The following is an 11,611-nucleotide window of genomic DNA, read 5'->3' as shown; positions in this document are numbered from 1 at the left end:
GGATAAAACGTTTTTTGATTGGCTGGCTCGCTGGTTTCGTTGTACCGCGAAATAGCCACTCCATGTGATAATGTAACAACGTTCTGCTAATAAATATATTTAACGATCTGTCAAAATTCTTCATTTTCACTCAAACTCTCTTATCCAGTTAATGTAATGTCCAGTTCAATTTAGTAGATTTGACGAACGCGACGAGATATACGATCAAGTAATTAGGTGGTAAAATAGATCAAAAACACCGTAAACACATTTTTTCAAAATCTACAGGCAAGATTATGGTAACTTCATCTCAAATACGTATTACGTGCATTTCTCGATGACCTAGATCAAATTTCCTACATTGTTTCTAACAATCACGTGATTTCACATAATTTATTTCCGTTTGCTATGAAATACCTACATACTCATTACTCATAAGACTCAGCTTCAAGCATATGAATAAGCGACAATCATTGTACGAATACTCTCGTCCTGTTCTTTCACAGAATTTTTCTCTTTTCTTCTTCAACAACAAGCTGCGTATAACTGAAGAACAATTTTCTGTATTATCGTCTATCCGGGCATACATCGTGTCTTATTGCTAGTCTGAAAAATATAAATCAACGAATAACCGTGATTTCGTCTAAAATACTTTCTCTATCACTGTAAAATAGGAATGACTTTCTTTTATTTTTCTCAATCGCATCGTACGTCTTTTACAATAATTAAAAAATAGGTGATCTGTAAAAGTATAATCGTTAATGTATATGTTATGACAATACTTTGCAATAAGGTATACAGTCGCAGGGTATGTATTCGTTTTAAGTCACCAACGAATTATTTTTGTTTCGACGGAACATGAAAGCATGTTAGAAAAAATATAGTGCAAATATATAATATTTTGTCTAGTAATAATTCGCTGTACACAACAAAGAGGATATTTCTATTCGCTGCACATTATTCGGAACGATAGTCTGTTTATTCACTTAATATATACTTTTTCCATGATTTTAAGAGTAACTGCGCGTGTGTGTAGCCAAAACAAAATGACCAAATATGCAAAATATCAACGCGAACAAAGACGCGAGGTCTAAAACGTTTTCTTTCCTTTTTTTATTGCTCGATAGCGTTTGTACGTGCTTCGGTACTTTTTCCTTCAAAACTCAAGCCTTTCATACACACGCACACGTACGCACGCACACGCGCGCGCACCATACACACACGACGTACAGACATTTATTCCTTCTTCCCTTTTGAAACGTTCACGAAGAATTAATTATACACAGATGATCAGTGGGTTGCGCTAAAGCACGCATAGCGTATACGTATATGTGTGTATGCATATACGAAACAAATCGAAGGAGCAAAAGAATAATCATCGGTATTTATTAGGGCCACAAGATATCAAAATCAAATGTATACGTAACTGTGTTTTCTGACATAAAAATTGTATTGGTGAAACACATGGCCTCTTTTCTTTCACTACTTGCATCGTCATTGTTTCACTTTAAAGCTGCCTGTTTGATTAAATCCGTGCACGTTCTACCATCGCATACGATCGCATTAAAGCTATCGTGCCTTTTGGCTGATTGTGAGTAACGAAAACGTGCATACGCGTTTCATCAAAGTACTCCGTACTCGATACACGCAACGCGTCACATCAAATATAAATACGAAACAACATCGTAAATAACAAATAATTCTAAAAATTCAACTAATACTATCTATATACATTCATGACATATAGCCTTTATGTAATTCTAAAGTCCAAGGCGCGTTACTTTTCATCATACGCAACTTACTCGTTGCGCGTAATTACGGAAAATATGTATCAATTGGTCCAATGGAACACGAGTAGGATATCGGATGCATCCAATACGAACTACGCTGTCACTAAAATCGATAATTAATCTACGTTTGTATTTATCTTCTTCGGAGCATATTTTTGGTCAGAAACAGTGCAAATATTTGTTGGAATGATTCGAGATGTATGCTCGCTCGCTCTCTCGCTCATATGGAATAACCGATGTCGTTCAAATCAACACGTACAGCGACGTGTTCTCTGTTTACACGTAAAATAGGACAATAATTCGGTTTGACAGACCAGTGGTAATAGTGTATAGAAGTTCTTTCCCGAACCATTCCTATTGGAATTGGTATTTTAGAAAGGCGGATTCAATCTAATCTGACAAGAAAATAAACGTCAATTTTCAGTCTTCTATTTCTATTGTTGCCGGTTGCTGTTGCTGTTGTTGATATTATTGGTGTTGTTGTTGTTGTTGTTGTTGGTGCTGCTGTTGCTGCCGCTGCCACTGTTGTTATTGTTATTAGGGTTGTTACCGCTGTTGCCGTTGCTGTTGTTGTTATTGCTATTCAGTAGGTTGGAACCGGGATTACCGATGTTATCGATCTCGCGTTGCGCGCGTGAAATTTTTACCTTGTCCCGCGGAGTTCCATCTTCGCCGGTCTCCATTGCAAACATTTTCATCTTTTCCTTGAAACTGAGTTTTTCAGGTACGTGACCAACTTGAGAATTTTGTTGCTGTTTTTGTTTTTCAGCCAGTCGTCTTTGTCTCGGATCCCTAGAAGAAAGCGGTCGAATGGTGAATAGAAGGAACGTAGAGAAAAAGAAGATAAACCACCGTGGAATTATAGAATTTGAGCAGAAGGAAATGATAATGTAACGTTACTTGTACACTTCTTGAGCACCAATCACACCAGGTGTACTACCAGTGATTGGAATTCCAGTGGGGCCTTCGGGCGTTTTTGGAGATGCCAACAAAATTTCTGCATCATTGATGAAATTCTGAAAATAGCATCGTATCCGATTCAGTTTAAAGATTATCTTGCGGCAACTCGAGACACTGTTAGAGGTTACTACTGAGAATGAGAATAAGTATATGCACTTCTATAAGTGAATATGCATACACAAGGCTAGATCTTACATTTGGATCTTCTACAATGACATCCATGGTTGCGGTCTGATTCGAGCTCAAATTTCCAGACGATAGATTTCGTTGAACAGATTCTACGTTTGCGTTAGAATCGTGAAAGGAAACTCTCTTAACGGACACTATTTGCTGTTGAGATGCTAGCGTAATTACATTAGAGGGATTTGCGGTGTTCGATCTGAGGGCACTTTGCTGCGACATGATCGCATAACTGGAACCCCGTTCCGGAGGTAGAGGCGCGTCGTTGTTACCATTTTGCGGAGCTAACCAGACATACAGACACACACACACAAACGAACGGAATTTTATATTGTGAATCATAGATGAAAGCAGTTGATTGTTTTATAGTATTGGAATCCGCAGCCGATGGTAAAAAGAGAAATACTTACAAGACGCGTTCGATCCGTTGATGACCAGGCTATCCAATCGCAACATACTAGGATGCAAGATCTGTTGAATTTTAAGATGAGATTGCGATTGTTGCAAATGTTGTTGTTGTTGTTGTTGTTGTTGCTGCTGCTGCTGCTGCTGCTGCTGATATATTTGTGGATGTATCTGTTGTTGCTTATTAGCTTCTTCCTCCTTCTTCTTCGTTTGAACGTCATCGAATTCGACTTGTTTCCGCTGCTTAATTTCGTCGTTCCTACGATACATTTCCTTATCTTCGATAGATTGCACGAGGCCATGAGGCTTTTGGGAAACAGCCAAATGAATCAACGATGGCATAGAAATTTGTCCTACGTTGTTTTGTATTTGATTAGTTTGTTCGTGTTGAAAATCAGATGACATATGCGAGACAGAATTATGTTGGTCTTGTTGTTGGTGTTGTTGAGAAACAGTACCAGCGGCGTTCCCATGCGGCGTGGTGAGGTTGGTAGGATGTATCGATTGAACAGTATGGTTTCCTCTGATAGATTGATTAGCCATGTTGGTTCTGGAAAGATCAATGTGTTGCTCCAACGAATTAGCTCGGTGGTCTTGATTTACCGTTGTTCTAAGCAAGCCCTGAACTCTTTGAATATTCTCGGCGTCCAAATCATTACTTTCCTCGTCGTCGTCTTGTTGATTCGCAACTTCCTCCGCTCTCTTTTGAAAGTCTCTTTCCAACTGAAGAGCTCGTAACTGTTCCTCTTGTTGCGACGTTCTATGAGGTAACGCGCTCAATTCTGCTATTTGTTGATCGCGCCACTGCCTCGCAGCTTCTCTTCTACGTGCTTGTTCCTAAGTCAAGTATAAAATCTATAAATGTAATCCCTGTGGATTCACTTCGTAACGACGAAGTGGAGAATGCTAGCTGCTGCTACTACATATTACATATTTACCAAGCTGGTTTAATTTAGTTTACGCTTACCTTCTCCCTCTCCTCTCGTTGCCAAGGATTCGTCGCACTGTACTGATACTGACGCGGTTGTAACACAGTGCCTGTCGTGTTTGCTGGGTAATATCCTCCACGAGGAGGATCTTGCATACTCGCGGTGTACCTAGGTGGAGAAACATTTCTCAATGATCCATCGACTTACTCGTCTGATTTCACTCTGCAGAACTATGGGGAACATATATGTTACCGAACAAGATGTTACCTCGAATCCGACTGTTTATTGTAAAGAGGATGAGTCGAGGTGTCTGGCGGTGGAGGTGGAGGGCTTTCTGCAAATCCTTCCTCCAGGGGAGCTGGACGCATTGGAATTTCATTGGAAATGGAAGAACCCCCTTCTGGCAATACACTGTGCCCTCTAGCCATGCCGCTTTCACCGCTATACTGATCGTTCTGTACATCCGAATTAGCATTCAAGTAATACTGCGAACCGGCGGTAACGTGTTGATTCTGATCGGCGTACGCATTAGCAACCTCTTGAACACTCTGATCTCTTCCATAATCAAACAACATTCCGTTGGTTTGCAACCGAGTTAAATCATTCTTTCCTCTGGACGATGACGTACCACCACCACCACCACCATACTGGACGTGAGTAAGATTTTGTTGTTGCATATTTTGTTGGTATTGATGTTGATGCTGGTGTTGGTGTTGGTGCTGATGCTGATGTTGAAGCTGAAGTTGATGCTGATGTGGATGTTGATGCTGTTGATGTTGATGTGGATGTTGAAGCTGGTGTTGGTGCTGATGCTGATGTTGGGATTGAGGTTGCGATTGATGTTGATGCTGGTGCTGGTGCACGTGTGGAGATTTTCCGTATTGAACCATGTACGAGCCATATTGCGCATCCAAGTAACCATAACTGGAGGCACTGGTCTGTCTAGTGGCGAGATGACTGGACGATGGAATGGAGGGCGCGGCCACTGTTACAGGTGGACTGGATCCCAAATTTTGTTGAGACCCGATAGATTTGTTCGGCCGAACAAGGGTAGCAGGACTAGTGGTAGATTGGACGGTGGTAATATTTGGTTTAACGTTATACGCGACCGGTCGATACTGATTCGACGGCACTGGAATGCCAGCTCGTAACTCGCGTCGCCTCACTTCCTCCTGCATTTCCTGCAGCTTCGCCTCCTGTCGCACTATGTCCCGGGAGGACTGTGATCTCGGAGGTGCCGTGCAAGCTTGCTGCTGCGGTTGCCCACCGAGATAGGATTGCTGCTGAGGTTGCGTCACGTACGCGGATATCGGACGATCCCTGGGTTGAGTGTTCGCTTCGAATGCTCCTGCCGGACGGTTCAAAGAGTTTTGAGAGCCCCTCGAGTTCTTCTGCAGCTGTAGAGGATTTCTACGAGAAAAGGGAGAAAGAACGCGATAAGCGGGAAGATTTAATATCGAATCGATCGGATCGAACAGCAATGGGAAGAGTAGCGAAATGAAATAGGAAAAGGTCAATAGGGACAAGTCAGCAGTCGTCGGTCATCGGGCATGCAACAAACAACGAACAACGAACAACGAACAACGAAAGCTACCTACCTGTCATCCAAATGTTGCGATGGACTGTGCTGTCGCTGTTTCGTCGTCGTGTCTTGATTTCTGTAGATGCTCAAGTTTTGATAAAATCTTTCTGCTTCGTTACCCTGAAGAACGTTCGAACCCGTTCCAACGTTAGCAACGATCGAACCGTTGTTACTCGTCGTTATTTGACCAGGATTTAAATTCGGCGACGACTGTTGCCTACTCACGAGACCGCTCGGTGGCAATGTTCCGATTCTTGCCGGGTCATGTAAATTATGACTCGAGCTAGTTTCCAAGTAATCGAAACATGAAATAACAACGAAGAGAAGGAAAATCTCAAGTTGATCTAATACTATTACGGAAGAAGAAGCATGGAACATGGAAATCGGAAGAAGTATCAGAAGGGGAGAAGATTTACCGAGAACGCAGCGATGTCGAACCGTTGATCGCAGTGATCGGCGGGGGTTGAGTGACTGGTGGTGTGACGCTGTTACTAGACGATGCTCTACTATAACCAGGATTGAATACCTCGTGCTGTTGCTTCCCATCCGTTCCTACGTCTGTTGCAAAAATTACACGCACAATGAATAGACGCACGGTGAATCTCTGCGCATGTTACATATTGTGTTAACAAAGAGACGTTTCGACTTGTCACGTGACAAACAATGCAGCAACGTGCTCGCTTCGAATAGCTTGATGAAGTTTACTTACTGTGCAACGCTGGCACGGACTTGCTGGTATGCATTTGCTGCTGGGGAGTAGTTGCGTCACGTCCAAGCCGCGATGGCAAGTCTCGTTCACTCATGCGACGAGGTCCTGCGATAAGCACAATTTGCGGAAACATCTGTATGAAAGCGGTGAATGACAATGCGGAGAAACGCGTACCCGAAAACGAGTAGGAGAAAGGGGAAAGGAAAGAAAGCCAGAAGGAGAAACGAGAAAAAGGCATTTCGAACGAATGTGACACAGTGTTTCTCAAAATCCCAGCCTGCTCTCGTTGCTTGTAAGTATGTAAATATGTCGGTACATTCCATCGTACAATACGTTTATGCGCCTCGGCGGCGGAAAAGTTTGAAAGACACTGGTTGTAACGTGTAATAACATGCAACGAAGAACACGCGTCATGCGCATGCTTAACCAACTGTAGCGAAACACACACGTGTAAAAAATAAGGGAAAATTGGGATCGTAGTGCGAAAGCGAGCAGAAAGAAAAACGAAGAGATCTGCAAGCCATCTTTCTCGCTCCCTTCCTTCCTTTCCTTTCAGTCTTCGTCGAAACGAGTTACCGTTGGGATAAAAAAGGAAAAACGAAGAGAGAGTGCATGTTGAAACGAGAAACGAAAGAGACGACAATTGGTGCGTGGCGTGCAAATGGCAAGGATCGACCACCAGATACGCTTTCGCTAATTTGCACGACAAGCGAAAGTCGAGGAGGAAATTGAAGGAAATTAGAAAGATGCGAGAGGGCAATGTCAATTGCTTACGTAGAAAGGAATCGACATCTAGACAAGTTCGCTTTAATGTTGCACAAGTGGTTCGATCGATCGATTTTTTCCAATTCTCGTTGAGCTCATTGGTTGAACGATCAACGCGAGGAATTACCGATGTATCTTTCCTGGGCATCGTCATCTTCGGCAACGTCTGCTCGCTGCTCCTGTCTTTTCGAATTTCTTCGATCCGTACTGGAGTCGCTAGCAGCAGACTACCTTCGAGATCGATCGCTATTACCCCCCCTTCGACTGAACGAGTTTGTGAACAAGGTTGTTTTGTTATCCCACAAGCATGCGACAATTCTCCCATTCTTTTGAAATTCGGATAGGAATTGGAGAATTGTTTGCTCAATTTTTCACGTGTGTCATACGGAGACGGCATCGGTACACCGTACCTGTTGCTACTCGCAACGTCATCGACGGTATCCTTCCTATTGTTTCGATTTGACGCAGAAGGAGGACAAGGATGAGAATGGAACGTCGGTGTGCTTTCGTCGTCGAGATTAGACATTTCCTTCAGCTGTTCGATAACGTATTGTTGCTCTGACAGTGACAACTTCCGTTTTCCTTTCTCTGTGTCGCGCAAATCCTCGTAGCAGTAGCCGTCGTTAACACTAGCAGCGCATTCAACGGGTTGCGTCATCTTGGCATTCTGGATTCTGAAATCTAATTCAGATCGGCACTGCTCCTCCATCCCCCTCCTGTTAGCCTGGTTGTACAACCGATGACCCGACAGCATTTCGCTCGAAGCGAAATTAGGCTCCGAAGCGAATTTCTTCAAATTTTCTGGTAATCTGGCCGAATTCAGCTGGTGGCGGTCGATCGATTCCACCGAATCACCAAGTTTCGAGAAGTGTTTCGCCAAGGCTGCTACTCGACCACCGCAACCTAACCTCACCTCTTCCGGAGACTTCCAGCACTTGTTCAAGTTGGACAACAGATCGGTCGATGTATCATCGCTATCTAAGCCGGACAAATCGAGGTTCAGTAACGGCACGACGATGTGCCCCTTCTTCTCTCCCTCCTCCTCCTCCTCTTGCTCCTCCTGTTCGATTGTCGACCTTTTACTTTCTTCTCCATCGAAACTCGATCCCCAAGAATATCCGAACGTTGCCGTTTCATCCGTCTGATCGATATAGGGTATAGAGTCGAGAGAGGAACTGTCGGCTTTGATTACGTTCACCGCAGCCGAAGATTCGTAATTACAGTCCACGACGGTTATCGTCGGACTTTGGACAGCGCTCACATTCCCAATCGGTTCTTCAATTTTGATCGAGGCGTACGTGCGACTCGCGGGAATATTAGAATTCTTCGTATACGAGGAATGGATTTCACGTTCGAGGGACAAACGTAAAACCGTACGATCACCATCACCATCAGCAGCATTACCACCTCCACCATCGCAACCACCACCACCACCATTGCCACCGCCGTCGACATCGATGTCGGCCGTTAATGACCACGAGGAATTTCGAACCCGAGAGCAACGCGTCTGTGACGAATCTTCCGGCGGCGAAATATGCCAGGAAGGGTTGCAACACCGATTCGAGAGTCGATACGACGCAGCAGCAACGCGGTACGAATCGAAACCACCGTGACGATATCCCGTCGCGTCCTTCGGACAAGTCGGAGAAAGTATCGCACCTGGTACTAAATCGATCGATCGGTCCGAATCGATCGCGTGCCTCGGTACACTCAACAGATTACCCATTGAATGCGACGTAGATGGCTCCTCGTTCGCTTCCTGCACCTTCGAAGCTTCCAAGTGCTCGGACTTGGGTCGAACTTTGTGCGCTGCTCAGGAACACAATCAGTTAGTAAAGCGTTAGTGAAGCGATTGAATCCGATTACATATACGGAAAGATATTAGAGAGCGTAGTTATACATATATGTGCGCGAGTATATGCGAATGGACAATGGACGATGAACGATTCGAGAAAGCGTTCAGAAGCAAATGTACTGTATCGTCGCAGTGAGTCAGTCACTCAGTCAGTCACTCAGTCAGTCAGTCAGTCAGTCAGTCAGTCAGTCAGTCAGTCAGTCAGTCAGTCAGTCAGTCAGTCGGTCGGTCGGTCGGTCGGTCGGTCAGTCAAGCTTGTTACCCCGCTTGCTAGCGCTTACGTTACTACCCCGTGAAATTTGTTTCGCGCACGACAAAGTGAAATCGAAAGATACATACCTCTGGTCATTACCGGTGACGGTTGCGACAATAACGTGGCTAAACCATGATATATGGCACCTTGCTTGGCAACTTCCAGCGTTACTACCGGCCCAGTACGAACCAAATATTCGGCAGCCCTACAAATTTCAAAAACATTCAAACGTTCCCTCTGTTATCACCTCGCTCCGCGCAACCGTTACAACTCACTTTTCTTGAGTAATTCCCACTAAACTTTGCCCGTCCACCTTGAGCAGCTGATCACCAGCTGTCAATCTACCATCCTGCGTGGATTAAAAGAAACGAATGACCAAGTATGTACATCAACTACGTCGTATACAAGATGCAGAAACTATTTACTTACAGCATCAGCAGCACCACCCGCGACTACGCTCTTTATATATATGCCAAGTCTGTCTTGACCAGCACCCTGCAAAACGTTCAATTTTCCATAGAGCAGCGGTACAGCGGTTTCGAAAGAAAATCGTTCGTTTCGTGTGTGGGTATGAAATATACCTTTGCGGCGACGATGCTCAAACCCATTCCATTCGTTGACTTGTGCAATTTTATAACGTGTATCTCCGGTTGAGCCGCACTCGATCCCGCGTGGTAAGAATAACCCCCGGATCTATTGCTCATGGCGCTTGGACTACGAAACTATACACGACCGAAAGGTTAATTATGTGCCGGGTAGATAGTAGTACCGTGCGGAGCTAAAAGAACTCACGTTGTTATGGTGATCTATCATGTATATTGTCCAATATCCGCTGCTAGTGGGTTGCGGTGCCATACGGCACAGACCGTCCCGTTGCAACGGGCTTAAGAATTCCGCTAATCCTGGTGGCACGCCACGAATCACTTCGCAACTGTATCCGTCTTCGGGAAGAAGAAGAGCCAACGCGAGCGTAGGCTCTTCCTCCAGTCGAATCTCTCTGCCGTCGGCGCGCGCAAGCGTGTCCGCCACGCTTTCGGCTACCTGAAATTTCAGGCCGCGCATATTAAAGCTAGGCGGGCTACGTGCCGTGTTAGTGTACACGTGTATGGTAATACCGATCACCACTCACTCTGACCACGTTTTCGATCAACTCGGCCGGCAGTCTTGGCTCGTCCGCGGCTGGCTGATACTTTTGCAACAGCGCGCGGACTTGAAGGGAATTCAGCTTGAAACAAGTGGAACTCAGGGTGGCGAGTTCCTCCGCGTTGTACTTGGGTGCTTGAAGAAGGTGAGTCGCCTGCATGATCGTCGCCAAATGACACTGACTTGCCAGTTCTAAGCCTTGTCTTTCCGCCCAAGTCTCGAGCGCGTTCAGTCTTGCCTTTAATCGACGGCCGAACCACCTGACGCACAAATTCGTGTTCGAAACCAACGCGTTGAACGCGCTTGCGTTTATCGTGTGAAACAGATGACTGAACAGCTGAATCGTGAGGGCGGCGTTCACCCTGCATCGCCTCAACAAAGCCATCGTGCTCGAGAATATCTGTAAAACTCCGGCCTCTTTTGCTGGCTCGTCCGCATCGGCCATGAACTGCGACATCGCCGGCGCCAATTCAAGGGAAATGCACCGTACCAACGACGTGAACGCCGTGTGAACTGCTTCCATCAAGATGTCCTGCGCTCTCGTCGAAAATGCTCCGACATGTCGATCGTTTTTCAGCATATGCAACAATTCCGAACCGTTCGCCAACCAGAGAGCCAGAGAGGAAGCGTCCATGTACCGCTCCTACGAAATCCCATCATTTTCCTCCCTCTTCTCAAACAATCCTTCATCTAATCGCTCTCACCTGTATCACTCGTTGTATCATGCTAGCAACGTTCGCCAGCATCACGGTCAGCCTGTGCGCCCTCTCCGTTGGTTGCAACTCTGGTCTGTAATGCGTGCTCGCGCGATACCTCGCTGCCAAGTATAGCGTATAAGTGGGCGCCAATTTGAACTGCGGTGCCGACGGTTCTACGTCCGTGATCACTGCATGAAAAAACGTTTCTTCCGTTTCCTCCAGAAATTCCAATACGGCTGGTAAAATTGGATCCGTTCCACGCGGCTGTCGATCATTCTGCAACGTTCTGTCCAAACACCCAAACGGAATCAATGTTAGTATCGCTCCTCCTCCTCCTCCTCCTCCTCCTCCTCCTCCTCCTCC

The 11,611-nt window shown here is 45.3% G+C and overlaps 1 protein-coding gene across 1 annotated transcript in view; it reads right to left on the bottom strand.

Moving 5' to 3' along the window:
- Positions 1 to 1,721: 1,721 nt before the first annotated feature.
- LOC108571864 (afadin) overlaps positions 1,722 to 11,611 on the bottom strand; it is a 16,885-nt gene continuing 6,995 nt past the window's right edge. The window contains exons 11-26 of the mRNA XM_017934015.1: positions 11,255 to 11,534; positions 10,537 to 11,193; positions 10,200 to 10,448; positions 9,989 to 10,129; positions 9,837 to 9,902; positions 9,683 to 9,756; positions 9,494 to 9,612; positions 6,535 to 6,639; positions 6,242 to 6,383; positions 5,842 to 6,108; positions 4,511 to 5,653; positions 4,282 to 4,411; positions 3,320 to 4,151; positions 2,925 to 3,193; positions 2,670 to 2,785; positions 1,722 to 2,561 (exon numbers count right to left, since the gene is read on the bottom strand). Of these exons, the coding sequence (XP_017789504.1) occupies positions 2,204 to 2,561; positions 2,670 to 2,785; positions 2,925 to 3,193; positions 3,320 to 4,151; positions 4,282 to 4,411; positions 4,511 to 5,653; positions 5,842 to 6,108; positions 6,242 to 6,383; positions 6,535 to 6,639; positions 9,494 to 9,612; positions 9,683 to 9,756; positions 9,837 to 9,902; positions 9,989 to 10,129; positions 10,200 to 10,448; positions 10,537 to 11,193; positions 11,255 to 11,534 (4,948 nt within the window). The 3' untranslated portion in view covers positions 1,722 to 2,203. The remainder of the gene's footprint in view (positions 2,562 to 2,669; positions 2,786 to 2,924; positions 3,194 to 3,319; positions 4,152 to 4,281; positions 4,412 to 4,510; positions 5,654 to 5,841; positions 6,109 to 6,241; positions 6,384 to 6,534; positions 6,640 to 9,493; positions 9,613 to 9,682; positions 9,757 to 9,836; positions 9,903 to 9,988; positions 10,130 to 10,199; positions 10,449 to 10,536; positions 11,194 to 11,254; positions 11,535 to 11,611) is intronic.

The sequence above is a fragment of the Habropoda laboriosa genome, unplaced genomic scaffold (genome assembly GCF_001263275.1).
Source record: "Habropoda laboriosa isolate 0110345459 unplaced genomic scaffold, ASM126327v1 scaffold99, whole genome shotgun sequence".
NCBI lineage: Eukaryota > Metazoa > Arthropoda > Insecta > Hymenoptera > Apidae > Habropoda > Habropoda laboriosa.
This window is presented reverse-complemented; position numbering and strand designations above follow the sequence as displayed.